At 40.4% G+C, this 15832-nt stretch overlaps 1 protein-coding gene across 4 annotated transcripts in view; it reads left to right on the top strand.

The window, feature by feature from the left end:
- The window catches only part of MME (membrane metalloendopeptidase), a 54699-nt gene extending 39223 nt beyond the window's left edge, over positions 1-15476 (top strand). For all 4 annotated transcript variants that reach the window (XM_075761719.1, XM_075761720.1, XM_075761717.1 and 1 more), the window contains 6 exons: positions 4333-4452; positions 5160-5293; positions 7074-7139; positions 10480-10575; positions 10981-11057; positions 14065-15476. In XM_075761719.1, the coding sequence (XP_075617834.1) occupies positions 4333-4452; positions 5160-5293; positions 7074-7139; positions 10480-10575; positions 10981-11057; positions 14065-14164 (593 nt within the window). In that variant the 3' untranslated portion in view covers positions 14165-15476. The remainder of the gene's footprint in view (positions 1-4332; positions 4453-5159; positions 5294-7073; positions 7140-10479; positions 10576-10980; positions 11058-14064) is intronic.
- Positions 15477-15832: the final 356 nt, after the last annotated feature.

The following is a 15832-nucleotide window of genomic DNA, read 5'->3' as shown; positions in this document are numbered from 1 at the left end:
AGGCTAGAATCACGGAGCCCCATACTTGTTCTCATGAAGCAGTACACTTTGCTTTCTGTAAGGGTAATTACAGAGAGTGAGACCAGTCTAAAATGAATGTCGTATTATCAAGGCAACAAATGTTCTGCATTTGATGATGAAATATGTCCTCATCTCCAGCACTTCCGCATACACAGGTGTAGGATCAGTGCTCAGAAGACAGACTCCAGCAATCAGCTTCACATATGCTGTGCTGTCCCATGCTGCATGGGACCGGGCACCTATGGGGTCACTGCTCGTGGAGCATATGGTCACTGTTCCAGAGCTGCTTCAAGGCCCAAGCAGGCAGAACTCCTCTATGTCTCTGTCATCACCTTCTGTATGTAAAAATAATGATGACAGTTGGAACAAAACTTTTGGGGCTCAATGAAACCAGCATTTCCCAAAATACAAAGTTTACTCAAAATCTCCCACCAGCTATCTTATCTGTAGCACTTCAAGATCTAATTATGAACCACAACATATATGAGCTCCATACCACTATTACTTTAGTCCCATTTAAATGGCAAGTCTTAACTGTTAGCTTAAATGCAAAGTTCTAACATACATTCTTTTACATATGGTGTAAGACAAGTTTAAGGAATTTTGAGGCATCCTTAATTGCTATTCTTAAGATTTAAAGTCTGCAAGATGACTTCAGGGTCACTGTCTGATGTGTCATTTAATTCTGCTTCTTTTGTGTTGGAAAAATGAAAATGTAAATCTGGCAGATTAAACCAAGGAAAAAAAATCAAATTTAAAAACTAAGAGAAAAGTTCAGTACAATGAAATAGTTTTTGTAATGCTTTTGAGTAGAAACGTCTCTAATATGAGCCTCCCCAAAACCATCCATGGTTAAAAGTAACCTAAAATAGAAAAGAAAGCATTAAAATGCTTTTAAAGAAATAAAAAAAATATAAATCCATTATAACTAAAGATTTGAACTGCATGAAAGCACTGAGGGTTCTCATCTTGTGAACCGTACCAGCTCTCTTCACAGCGGTGCAGTCTTTTGAGAGTCAAAACACATTTTACAACATCAATTATGCCTCACAATATTTCTGTCACATCTGTTCTGCAAATAGTGTTATTATCCACATTTCATAAATTGCAGTGTCCTTTCTAAGCCATTAGTGAGGTACTATGATCCATGTTTAACTCCTGAAAACAAGTGTCTAAAAAATGAAAAAAACTTTGTCCTGCAGGGCTCTGCATGGAAATGAAACAATATTATTTCTCGTTTATTTATGAAAGCTTCCAAAGAAAATATTTGGTGGAGCTATTATTTTCATTGCCAGGGATGAAATTACCACTTCTTAACTTCTGATATATTCCCACTTCTTTTATCAAATGAACCATTAAATCAAGGTGAAAAAAGCCAGGTACTCTCTTTGACACTAATACTAGTGTCAAAAGTAATGTCACTATTCTGCACGACTGCTGCTACCAGCAGGACTTCCAGTAGCACCAGAGGTAATCCGAAGCTTTATTTTGGGACCGAGTATCATACATAATTACATGGCAAAAAGCACTCCCTGCTGTTCAGTCTGCAAGTACAGCTGCACTAAGTGAAATGGATGCAATTTTCTTCCAGTTTTTACAGGATATGTTTAATGCAGCATACTAACATTTTCACAGTCGGTGTTTTCCATGCAAAAAAGTGAAGCTCATTGAGCGCCCCTGATCACGTAACTCTCGATTCAGCGAGTGCAGGTTCCAAGGAATAGCATCAGGTTTACAATGGACGAAATCAACAAACTAAGCCAAGCTTTCCCAAAGGATTTTTCCTTTTTAATTATTTCTGTCCCTACTGAAGAATTGAAGAGGATAAAAAAAAAAGCCTGCAGTCCTACTTCTGACTAGCTGCCTGTGTCTTTGCAATAGCTTGCTCTTTCAGAGTCACAGAGAGTACTGTTTTGGGCACTGTGGGACTGCAGTATTGGCAGCCTCAACATCATGCAGGCCAGAACGAGGAGGCATGGAGAAATCGCCTTGTACTGGTGCAGTCATAAACAGGACAAGAGAATACGGCCCACCACAAATGGTGCTGTTTGCATAGGAATTCAGCAGCTATAATACTCACCTATTTTTAGGTTTCATGTCCCAGTCAAAACTTTGGTGGTATTTGCCAAGGTTCATGAACTTCCCCAGTTAACCCAAACTGTTCTGGCTTTGCAGTAGGTTCTAAAGGTAAAACATGAAGTAAGCATTGTGAAATGTCCCATTCACAGGGACAACACTGTGCTGACCGAACTGACCACCACTGTGTGGTTAAGGATGGCAAGGCAATACAGTCGGTTTGGCAGGTGGTAAAGCTAAGTGAGCATTGAGCTCATCACTGAACATTTAGCACAAAAAATCTGCTCAGAAGGCTTTGTTTAGAATAGCTTTGTTCAGTAATTTGTAGAAAAGGAATCATGATTTGGAAGACTGAAACTGGTGACTGGCAGTTAATATAAGCCATAAATTCTTACCTCATCCTTTAGCTATGGCATGCCACAGGATAATTAAAGCAGTCTGATCTTTAGAGCGATGTCTGAATTAGCTTAGTATTACGCTTTTTAAAAAAAAAAAAATCCCTCTAAAGAGGAATTCTGTGCATGATGTGTAGGAAATTGAGAGCTCTGTTATTACATTTTAATATGGTCTGATCTTCATTCCGTCAGCAGCACTGATCGTAAGGAAGCTGCTAAACCTCAAAATGGGCTACCAAGCTGCTGGTAGTAAGGTAGTGCACCATCTGCTTCCTTAGGTACCCGCTACTGCTGACCCATGGGCAGGTCTGCACAACTGAACTGACCCCTGCGTCTGGCTGGGGGGCTGTGCCCACAGGCAATCCTGCAAAGACTGTGGCACCACATCCTCTTCTTGTGTCCAGGGCGGCACCAGTTCTGAGGGAAATACTTTTTGCCTTTTCCTGCCTTCTGTCTTCTTTAAATCTGTACTCCAAATGTATCCCACTGTGGGAGGAATGCCTGTCCACCTCAGACCGGTATTCTGTAGCAGAAGTCATAGATTAAGTTGTTTTCAGAAGGGTGGAGTTTACAAAAAAAAATAAAATTATGAATCCCAACATTTTACTGTAAAAATGGATGAGGTAACAGGGTGTTAACTGCACTAAAAGTCCTGGGGAGCTGTCCCCCTCCAGGGAAGGAAGATGGCCCTATGGTTTCGAGGAAAAGCCAGGCTGAGCTCCAGGCGAGTTAGGGTTGTGATATGCCAAGCCACCAGGACTGATGATCGTTCTGTGTGAACACCTCGCTAGCAGGAATCTCCAAAAACGATACCGTTCTGATGCTGTACACGCCGGATATCACTGTGGTTTGCTGGTCATCAAAATAGCCCATCACATTTTACACTCTTGTCTTGGCTATCAATACTTTCCGATAATAACATCAAAACACGTGGATATTTAATTCCATGTCAAAGTAAGCATCTTAACTGAATTACTGCGGCAGTAAGCAGCAGAAATAATAGTTTCTTTTCTAGCCTGTTTATTATTTTTCAATTTCCCCATGGTTCTTTCTCCTCTTGAAAGAAACTACTAGAACTGTCCTGGAGTTATGCTGTTTTCTTTCTTTCGCTGTGTGAAAACTGTCCCCTAATTCCTCTTTTTTGTTCAAGTTTTATAGAGTTCACAGTGCGAATTAACACTTCATATTGCTGCAGCAGGCTGACGTACAGGGGAAAGGCCTGCGTGACATACAAAGTAGAACCAAATATTTTACAGAATTTTTTTTTTCATTCTTCATTTCTAAAAAGATCACAACTGCAACATGATTTCTTTTTACTAATTTGTTTCTTAGAAGCCTAGAAAAATGAGCACAGAAGTGGGTGAAAAGAACCACTTTGTTCCAGTTCTTTCGTTGCCAGCTTGGCCTATTTTCATTGATTTTAGTGGGAGTTACTGATATTTTCAGTGGAAGAATAAAGTCTTCTCTCTAAGATTGATTTGTGGTGGAGGCAATGATCAAATTTCCTTCTAGGGGAACACCCTTTTCATGTTGTTTTGAGGTTTATTTAATAATGATACAGGAGTCTGAGAATGCTAAGTGCTGTAAATTGGCCAAGTAAACTGCTTTTTTGTGAAGTAGCAAAAGCTGAACCTGATATTGCAAGTGTCTGAAGAGGGGGGTGGTCCTGCTGATACCTTTTACTATCCTACAGCCATCACCATGTGTCAAGTCACTCGATGTTGCTGATAAATCTGAGGGAACAGCAGGACTTTGGTTAAGCCCATAAAAATGGTCTGTTCACGCTGCGCACACTGGATAACAAGGCAGTGCCTTAATTGTGTTGTGGGTTTTTTTGCAGTCTTCCCTGCTGGCATTTTGCAGCCCCCTTTCTTCAGTGCATCCCAGCCCAAATCTCTGAATTATGGTGGCATAGGCATGGTCATCGGTCATGAAATCACACATGGTTTTGATGACAACGGTAAGGCACTGAGTTTCTAGTTACAAAACTTAACAACGCACAGAATGTTTTACATGCTTTGGTGCTTAATCATTCCAGAGAGCAGGTAAAATGAAGTTTCCATATATAAGACCAAATCTGGATTTCTGAGGCTTTGCAGCGTTGTTACCCATGACGATTCCCAAAAGCATGAGCCAAAGAATCCCACAGACACTCCTGTAGCTGCTAGGCTGCAGCAACAGCCCAGGATGGGTGGGGGCCTGCAGCACACAAAGGGCTTTTAATGTAGTTGCTGGTCGCTTGCTTTTCCCAAAGGCTACATCAAAAACTATCATAACCTATGCATAATCATGAACAGGGTGTGTCACTAGGCTGGCACAGGTGTGAACTCAAAGGTCTAGCTATCAGACCTGTGGCCCAGGCACAGTGTGCCTTTCTAGACCTGCACTATGATCAATCCAGCGCTGAGTCACAGGTCAGAACCATACCAGGCTTCCTGAGAGCGCCTTAATCCCATCTTCTGATTCAGTCTGAATTCATTTGGTTTTCTCCTCTGTTGAAATATAGCCCTCTTAGGAAAAAATCCCACAAACCAAAAAAAAAAGCTTCATCTGTATGACTGCCTCATTACAACGATTTTTTTACATGAGTGATTATACTTACTCGCTACCCTTCTTAGTGTATCAAAACCCTCTTTTCCTGTATACATAATTCTGTTATTATTACAGGCAGAAATTTTAATGAGAATGGAGACCTTGTAGACTGGTGGACTGAAGAATCAGCACGCAGTTTTAAGGAGCTATCTCAGTGTATGGTGTACCAGTATGGAAACTTCTCATGGGACTTAGCCGGTGGACAGCATGTATGTCATACTTATTTGTAACTACCAATGTTCTTTTTAATGAGGAAGTACAAAATCTTATGTTCTAAACATGCAAACCCTTATTTACATGAATGCTGTCTTGGCTTATGGCCAACACTGTCACCCCAACACCAAAAAAAAAAAAGGCAAAAGAGATTCTTAAAGATAGTGGTAAAAACTCCACACATACAATGACTGTTCTGAAAGAGGCAGGATTTATGTTCTGAATGAGTGGCAGTCCTAGAAGCCTTTGCCCTAGAAACCTAGAGCCCTCAAAGGCTCTTTTTTAGTTCCACAAAGGAACAGAAAAAAAATTTGGAAGTTTGAACCCCATTGCCCTAAAGCTTGATGCACAAATAATGTATATCCCCATCAAAACAAATCCTGCCTGCTTGCTTTCCTTCACTCAAAAGTTTCTTGCTCTGTCCCCCAGAGAAACATCTGGACTACAGAGCTAAAAGGCCTGAGTAGAATCAGTGTATAGTAAGAGAGGAAGAGATGATACGCAGATTTAGGAGAGGCAGGCAATCCAAAAGTGGCTGCATTTACAGCATTCTGCACAGTTAAAATTACTAGGCATTCAGTGTGGTGCCTGTGGCTGGAAGCCCTAATTTCACAAGAACAGTTGGCAGGATCAGGTCTGCTCTGTGTCCCAACAAGATCAATATCCCATTAACTTACAGAAACAGGTGATCTATTATAATTACTCATACGGAACAGGAGACCAGTCCTGTTCCTATTAAATACAAGCTGCAAAACTGCCACTGGAAGGAGACAGCCCTGTACAGGTAACACCCCAGTTCATAGCATGTCATTTCAGGGGTGACCAAGTTCTCTGCTAATGCACCTGCATTGTCTCTCACGCACAACCCAGCTTTAATCATCTAGAGGCAGTTTAACATCTCCACAGTGCTCCCGCTCTCTTGTCCCAGGCTGGCAGTGCACGTACTTCAAAGCTACAGATAGCAGGGAAAAGCTACAGATAGAATAGGGAAAAGAGAAAACTTCCAGCCCTGAGGTTTTCCTAATCTGTGTGTTAAACTGTTGACTCACAGAGAGGCCAGTAAAACTAGAGAACATTATAACATACTTTTCTGCCATTTTTTCACACATTAAATTCTGTCTAACAATGATTCTAGGTTTTGCAGCTTTGAATATCATAGTCCAGTATCTTGGGCTAATGGTTAAAAATACATTTTTTTAAAAATAAAATTACAGATTCTTCATCACCAAAGCTTTAGTGATACTTCACTGACTTATGAATACCGTACCAGCTAAATAGATGTCTTCTATGTGTCTTGCTACCAAAGAGCTACCTCACTTGCGTAATACACAGAAAATACTTCCTAGCAGTTTTGCTGATCTCTTAACTGATCATTTTAGCTATTTGGAGTTTGGATATTAACTTGTTTTGTAGACTATACAGACAGGTTCTGCCCACTTCCTCCAACTGTAGTAAGAAACTGAGGGTTAAAGACATGGAGAAAATAGGAAGAATGAATGAACAATGACTAAGCATCATAAGATCTGGGTAGAAGAAACGAGAGCCTAGAAAGCTGCCTGTAGGGGAAAGAAGAGGATTAGGGAAAACAATAGTATCCGCATGGATTTTGAGACAAGGGAAGCAAAGACTTTTCAGAGATGTTAACATAATCTTGTACTAAAACTTCAGATTCTAAGGGGATTCTTGCCTTTAAAAAGTGAAAAACACACACGGTTTGGCATTACGGGTCCTGGATATACTCTTCAGCAAACTATACTTTTCCTTTCTGTTTTACAGCTGAGTGGAATCAATACACTAGGAGAAAACATTGCTGATAATGGGGGTGTTAGACAAGCATATAAGGTAAGAAGTATCCATTTTTTTATTTTAGCTGAAACCATCATAGATTAAGAAAATTAATTTCAGAGCCTTTGAAGAAGAAACATTTTTGTGTTAGGGACAGGACCATACCTACTGCATCATCAAGGCACAGTTTAAAACTATTGAGTAGCTGTTGTATTTCTTTCATCCTGTTAATGATTTCGGGATACATATTATCTGTTCCTAGTGCGCTCTTTTTCAGCTGACTTTTTTTTTTTTTTTTCTTTTGTGAATAGGGAATCTGTAGAATGAAAACATTTAGTGAATCACACTTGGACCATCAGCTAACTAAACTGATGATACTGAGCAGCTGTCTGCCTCTGGCTATCTGTCTTCACCAGCTTTTTTTATGCCAGGAAGGAGAGACAAAATGACTTTCTTGTAAGCTCTACCCACAAACAGTCTCTGCCTACATGGAGCACTATTCACTCTTAAAAAACCTGTTCAAAATATCATTTTGTATACGTGACTTGGGTCCCCTGTACAGGTATCCAAAGATGTCAGTGACATCTGGACTCCTTGTGCTAAGCCTCCATGGGAGCTTGTATCATTTTTGGCTTTCCTTCTGTTCTCTTCCTGAAACAGATACTTAACCCCTTAGATTGGCCAACTTCAAGACTGAAAGTAAAAGAAACAGAGGTCTTCTCTTTAGGAATGCGGGTGAGAGGCGAGAAGCAAGTCAGCTTCTCTGTGACCTTGTCTTGTGACTTGCAAATCTGATTGTTGCAGGCCTTAATAACATGATCCTTCCTGGAACACCTTCTTCCGTGGCAAAACGTTCAACGCTTGACAACTGGGGGGCTGTCATTCCTCAACAAAGTGCCCACTGGGATGCACGGGCCAACTCACACTTCTCAAACTTACTTCACTAGAAATGTACAAGTTTGAGGGCAAATACAATTATTACTGAGAGTTTAAAGAATGAAGCCTAAAAGAGGCGTCAGTATGGTATATTAGATTAGTCTGACCTTCAATTACTGGAACATTTGTGCATTTAAAAGAAAACCAGTACAAACTCACGAAAGGGGATACTCTTTGTGAAAGGAATAGGAGTAGCCAGAGAAAAATTAGAAGGTCAGAAGTATTAAAAAAATACTAGATATTCATATTATGACATCATATAAATAGTAAAAAAAGGTCCAGAAGGAATCTTGAGAGGTCACCTAGTCCACCCCCCTCCTAGCAGGTAGAATCAACAATTTCTGTATCATTCAAACACACCGTAAGAGAAGTTCCGCTACCTCCTTGCTGCAGCTCGAGTGCCATCATGTCTTTGCTTTCAACAGTGGAAACAGCAATTTGTTCCTTTCTTTTCTGCGACCTTTTGCGTATTTGAAGACTGTTACATGCTTGAAGGCCCAGACTTTTCTTCTTTAGACTAAACAAACCCAATTATTTCAATCTTTCCTCATAGGTCATGTTTGCTAGACCTCTGCTCATTCTTGCCGCTTTCTTCTGGACTCTCTCCAGTTGGTCCACATCTTTCTTGAAGTGCAGTGCCCAAAATGGGACAAGCGCTCCAGCTGAGACCTGGCCAGTGCCAAGTAGAGTAGAAGGATTACTTTGTGCGTCTTACAGGAGACACTCCTGTTTATACATCCCAGTATGGCACTTGCCTTTTTTTGCAATACTGTGGCACCGTTGGCTCCTGTTCAGCTTGTTACCCACTAAAACTTCCTGGAACCTTTTCAGTAGACCTGTTAACCACTCATTTCTCAGCGTGCACTTGTGTGGTTGATCGGTATTACTCGTGGGGTAGCTGGGTACTGACTTAGAACGTTTCACCAATTTGCCAGCATTTTTCTATCATTAATGAAGTACTAACGACACATTGTTTGACACATGGTCTTCATAAGAAACATGAAAGCAGCTGCTCTTACTATGGAAAGGTTTTAAAGTCTTCTGCAATTCGTTTAAAAAAGAAAAAAAGAACAAAACCATAATAAAATCTACTTTTCGTAATGCAACGTTAGATAATTGATGAAGTTGATTTCTTCCTGCAGAAACAGTTTTATGCTAGTAAAATTGTATCATGGAACTCTGCATTGTGCAAAACGAAAGCATCTCTTACCATACGTGTGTTATTTTAGACTCTAACCCAATAGCTGGCAAAAAAATACGAAATACATTTATGCGATAAACATTGGCAAGAAAACTAAACTGTAAACAGGACAGCAAATACACGTGTTCTGTAGAATCAGAGAGGAGTGATTTTTTGCTGAAGCTTTTTACTCCACATCTCTCAAGTTCAGTGGAAAGAAGAAGGAGAAGAGGGAAAGATGAATACATGGGGGAGGAATGAGTCCTCTGATCACATCTTGGTCATCTTTGAGATCATTTGTGCCTCCTTGAGCAGAGGCAGGCAGGGGTGCCCAGCCCAGCCACTTAGCCAGGGATCCATGCACTGGGAATCCCCAGATCACGCAAGGCACCTCAGCTATGCTCATTTTGGGACCGTGCCTTAGAAAGCAGCACGGCAGCGTGCTTTTCTATGTGGGTCTTCACCACGCAAAGTACATTGTGAGGGTAGCTGACAGTAATGCCTGACCCACAGAACCTGCAGGAGACAGAGCTGCTGCAAGTGGGTCTTTATACAGGCAGCTCTGAAACGCGACAATTTGGAGGCTGGCTTAGCACAGGGGTTGCTGGTGCCTCACTACACCTACCCCTGCGTTGACATCAGAGAATCTCAGAGCTATTTCCATTACAGAACGTATTCTGGTTTTTTAACGCAGAACTGCCTTGCTTTATGCAGTCATTAATTAACCCCATGAAAGGATTTGCTATGTAAATATGTAACAGTCCAAGGGAATTTAATGCATTAATTATGACAAAGCTTGCTGAAGAACAGGACTCTCTGTAGCTACTGCATTTCAGAACACAACTGTCCTTTGCATTCTGAATTTCTTCCCCTGTAAAAAGACGCATAGTTATGCAAAGGTCTTGTTATCTGGGTGTACTCATCTCACTGAAATTACTCCATTGCCTTGACTTCTTTTTGCTACAGTAACTTGCTTGCTTTAAGCCTGTTTCTGTTACCATTTATTCCAATAGAATTCAGCCAGCTTCACTGAACCTGGTGTAAACCAGCACTGTAAGGCCCATTCAATGAGAAAACTGTCTTGGTTCAGTCAGGCTGCTGGTATCACCATACTAAGAAATGGCCCTGTCAGCATCTGCTTAAAGGCGGCATGTGGTAAGATGGATGGCCAAGGCAGTCCATGATTAATTATGTCAAACAGTCCATGTTCCTCCTTGTCATCATTGCATTTTGACTGTCTGGGCTGGAAAGTGTAACATTTCTACTCAATTCATTCTACAGGCCTATGAAAACTTTGTGAAAAAGCATGGAAAAGAAAAACTTCTTCCTGGTCTTGAAATGAACCATAAGCAGCTGTTTTTCCTGAACTTTGCACAGGTATTCTATACATCTTGACTGAAGGCTTTGAAAATCACTTGAAGTTACAGTTTCACAGTAAGTGAGAATGAGTAGGCTGACTTTCACAGTTTTACTGAGCTGGCAGAGTTGCTAAGCTGAGCAGTGTTCACTACAAAGCAGTGAAAATAAGATCTTGTTAGGTAATTTTTATCTTCCCTAAATAAATTAATTCAGCCACAAGTAAGTCTGGTAGACAGTTTCTTGTGCCCAAATGCCTTTGAGGACAACAGTATGGGGTTTTTTTAAACAAAACATACATGTTTTTCCTGTGTTCTAATGTGAAATTTATTCTCACAACATGAAGTATTTCATAGTGAAATGACAGCAAGTCTCTTCCTGGACAATCTCCTTGCTAACAAATGCTTCTCTTTGTTATGCGTACAGGTATGGTGTGGAACATACAGACCAGAATATGCTGTAAACTCCATCAAAACTGACGTGCACAGCCCAGGCAAATTCAGGTCAGCATGTATAGTAATCTTCTGTGCAATTCCTACAGCTTTTAAAGAACTCTACACAAAAGGCTAGGCAGATTTAGGCGTATACACGTATATAGGCATAACAACTGAAGATGGTTGAGAGAGAGCAAGACAGTGTCCCTCTAGACCTCCCAGCCCTAGCATAGCTCTGTGCCGACAGAACCAGGCACAGTCCTTCCCAGGAAGCTCCACAGGCAGAAGGCAGCTGTGAGGCCATTGTCCTCACCCTTGAGGTGATAGACATACAATTCTGTCAGCACTGTTGAGAAGCTTTGAATAGTTGGATAAACACCATTACCTGCCTGTTACCAAACATGGATGATTGTTACAGCAGAGTCCCAGTGACTGTGTCCAGAATCCAGTGCTCTTCCAGAAGCCCCGTAGATCCCACAATAGGTCCTGATATGGTTCTCATAAAGACCAAAGGCTATGGATGGACTTCACCTCTGCTGAAGTCACCGGTAAAACCTCCAGTTAACCGGTGGAGTATAAACATTTTACTCTTCCAAGCATGGAGAAGAATTAATCTCCTGTTGAACAGTAATACTGACGTGAGAGAGAAATTCCCTTCTGTCGGTAGCCTTTGCTGTCATTAGAATGAGGAACTCCTTTGCCATCTGGAGCTAAAGGCGTTTTAGCTGTAACGCAAATTTGTATTTTCTGCCTTGTGTACTCAGTCAGCCTTCCCAAGAATAGGTGGGCTTGAATTCAGTAGTCATGCAGGAAACTCAGCTGTTCAGGGTGGAGGTCTTTGGGCCAGACTAGGATCTTTTCTTTTGAATGTAAGTCAGAGCAACATAGTCATCAGTAGTGTAACAGTGGTTTTGCTCTAATAAATGTTTGGTCAAATGCCATGAGATCAAGTAGTAATGTAGACACCACATCTCTGTTAGCTTTGAAGGGCTGTGCCATCTCTAGAATTCACGTACACAATAGCTGATTTCTCTCCTGATACAATTCAGTACATCAATTCCAGTATCTATCTTTCAATGGCTTTTCACCAAAGAATTATTTTGTCTATCCCACATATTCAAATATTTAGTGAAAGCAGTGACTGTTCCTTCAATTGCTACTTGACTGGCATTTCACTGTGGGTGGTTTTTGTACTATCTGCAGATCTCTCCCAGAGGCAGTTTATGCATCAAGTCCTCTAATCAGCCGAATTTGGTCATAATGCTAATGAGGCTCTGCAGCAGTTCTTCAGAGTGCTCCTCTCTGCTTACCTAATTTGTATGAGTCATGAGTTCTTTGAAGTTCACTACTTCAGCATCTTTGTGTAATTGCATTTGTGTATATCTTGAATATACTACAGCATGTATGGTTCTGGTTTTATATCAGTATGAAGGGCTATAGAAACTTTATATGGAATTACACAAGTATGAGAAAACATACTAACATTTTTAGAATGTGAAGTAATTTTCAGGATGAGGCACCCCTAGGAGCTGTAAAATAGAAAGCATTTCAGTACACGAGACATACCCGCAAAATTACTGCCTAATGACATAGTGTTAAAATGCCACAATGGCTCCCAATGTGCCCTTTTTTTTTATTATTTGAGGGCACGAGGTAGGAGTTTCTGTTGGTTGGTTGAAGACCTGCTCCTCTGACTGCAGGCTATTTCTCCTTACAGGTAGGACAGGCAGCTCTGCACAAAAATTGTTAATTGCATAGTACAATTCTAGTTTATTGGCTAACAGCTCTGAGCACTGGATGGGTAGAGTCTTTTGTCCAGTAGAAAAATCAGAAGTTAGCAGATAGATGCCTTAGATGAGGGGATCATCAAAGGCAGGCGAAAGAGAATCTGCATCCAAGTGTTAACATGCAAAATTAAAGCAAGTACAGTAACAAGTACAAGTCAAGCCCTGCTTACGTACCGAATCCCTGTAGTTCTGGGGACCTTAGTAAATGAAGCAGGATTCTTATCCCACTGCTGTTTTATCTGTTAATAACAAATGTCAGTAAGTTTTATTACACCCAAAATACTTTTTGCTCTGTTTCTGGCAAAATCCCATTTTAGCAGTTTTAGTCCTTAGGAGCAATGAAGCGCTGCTAGGTCACTGCCAGTGCATGACTTCTGTAATCGTTTGTGCTGGCTCCTGAGGCCAGTCAGCTAATAGTCTCATGTTCAATCCTATGGAGACAGTCAAAGTGTTACAGATGTCAGCTGCTGAACTTCACCTCAACTTCTGTGGACACTTCCCGGTCCTGTTCAATCTAATGATTAAGATTATTCACAGAATAATCACAAATTACTCAAAGAAGCAGTTCTTGAAGTAACTCCTGGTCCACAATCAACGTGCACCAGTATCTTTGACAGTGGAAGCTCTTTTCCTGCGTAGGTGTGTGCATGCTAGATTTCCATTCCTGAAGGAATGAGCAACTCCAAGCAGATACATTCACATATGTTCACAATTACACATGCAAACACTGCTTTAGCTGGAATGTCCTCATATTCACTTGAAAGCTGTTCTTTGTAAGAGTCTTTTTTCCAGGAAACTCATTCACTGGAACATTTGTGGAGAATGCCCAGAGCAGCAGTATGATCCTAGTTAAAACTTGATTGGTGTAAAAATGTAAATGAACATTCAGTGAAAAGTTACACCGCAGTCCTCTACCTCTGGGTCTTGTTTTCCCTTTACTGAGAAACTTGTCAACAAAACAGAGCTGAAAAAATTCTCAGCGAAAACAAATGACAAGCATTTAAACCTGTTCCTGGTGAAATAAATGGAAGTTTTGTGAAAGCCAGTAATGAAGAAGGGACAGGTCCTCTGTTTTGGGGAGCTGCAGGAGGGACCATACAAACTGCAAAGAGAAAATACAGTCACTCCTTCAGGTGAAACGGAAGCGGTAGTCAGAGTTCAGAAACAGGGGTGTTTCCCACAGTATTTCGAGGTGACACAAAAAAGAAGTTATAAAATGTGGGTCTTCTTGTTTGTTTTAAACAAAGACAAGCAACTTAAACTTAACACGATGTTGTTTTGTTTTAAAGGGTCATAGGATCATTGCAAAACTCTCCAGAGTTTTCTGAAGCCTTTTCATGCTCCAAGTCCAACTACATGGATCCTGCTAAAAAGTGCCGAGTTTGGTGATGGAACTGTAAACCTTGCGTCTTGAGGAGCTTTCCAGAAAAAAAGAAATTTTGAACTAATGTTGAAAAGGGGAGGAGGGAAGAAAACCGAGGCAAATACGCTAGCATAGTCACTGTATTTCTTAGTAAACAGGCAAAAATAAAAAAATGACACATCAAAACATCAAATGAAGGACTTAATGCTGATGCAGGAATTAGCTGCTGTAGCTGATCGGCTGCTTTTCCTATCAGTGAACCCTGCAGAATCTAAATCACATGACAGCACATGATAACATTTCATTTGTAGTTAATCCTGTTCCCCACCAGCCAGTGGCTTTTTGGTCGGTTTTTTTAAAATGTCAAAGTATAACACATTGTCTCCCACTGGCGGGTGAATGCATCTTTCCAATCAAGCCAAGGAAGGAAATACTAAGTAACAGAGTTTTAGACATCATAACATGATAATAAGACAACAGTTTACATCCTAAGTGTCAGACTTTGTACCCTCTGCTGTTACGATAAATCTGTTCTACCAAATGTTTTCATTTTTACTTGAAACCATTTATACAAGAGGAGTCCAAAGACCTGCTGTAATTAGGTAACTTCCTACTAATTATTCCAGTGTGTATTATCTGAAGTCACCATTTACAACAGTTTATTTACTGCTTTCCAGCCAAACTGAAATTGTAGGTAATTTATTAATTTTGAACATACAATCTGTACGATTGTGATCAAAGACCCTTTCACAGTTTTCTAAGCTTTTTCTTGCTTTCTCTAAAGTTGGTCTTTTTTAAAGTTTCTAGTAATGTATAAATCATAGTTTTTGTATTTAAATCTGAGCTACACTTTTGACTTGAAGTATTGTAATATATTTTATCAGTGGCCACATAGAACTGGGAAATTTGAGTAAAGCATGGTATTAGGCAATAAGACAAAGTCTGCAAAACAGAGCTCTCCAGCAGAGTATACCAATATTCATGTTTTCAGGCTGACTTTCTTAGTGGTTAGGGTCTGATCCTGCACATAATTTGTACATGTTGTGATCAACATCAGTCCTCACAGCAGTGAGCTGTGCAGCTGATCGCAAGAATGGAGCTTTAAGAAAGAAGGTATAAGGCTTTAAATCTGCACTGATATGTATTAAACATCCTCATGCAGATTGCAAAGGAACTTACTGCTTTGTATATCAAAGCAAACAGATTTCCAAAAATAAGTACTAGATACCTCAGATGACTGCTACAATAGGTATATTTAAAAACCTATGTTCCTTTTAGCTTTCTGAGTTTGTCATCTGATAAAAACATTTTGATAATAAACTGAAGTTACCAGCCAAATGCAACGTGTGTTCTTTATATGAAATACAAAAGTACAAAAAAAATAGTCTCTGCAAATAAATTTCTGTACTCGCCCCGAGCACCACACTTCAACATCTATAACAACTGACAAAAGGAGAATTTGAATAACTTTGTTCTAGTTTAAAAGCAGATGTCAGTAGGTTATTTTGTACCCAAGGAAATCACACTAAAATTGCCTTCCGAGACTTTTCCCAAACAGTATGATAAAGAGAGCAGAAAATAGAATGCTTTACACGAGCTCCCAGCTGGAAGAGCCATGCTCAGTGCAGGAATAGCGAAGGCATCGTGTAGCAGCCGGTACAGCTCTGCGGCTGCTGGAGCCATGGTGGCTGAGC

Source organism: Balearica regulorum, chromosome 9, assembly GCF_011004875.1.
Source record: "Balearica regulorum gibbericeps isolate bBalReg1 chromosome 9, bBalReg1.pri, whole genome shotgun sequence".
In the NCBI taxonomy this organism is placed as follows: Eukaryota; Metazoa; Chordata; class Aves; order Gruiformes; family Gruidae; genus Balearica; species Balearica regulorum.
This window is presented reverse-complemented; position numbering and strand designations above follow the sequence as displayed.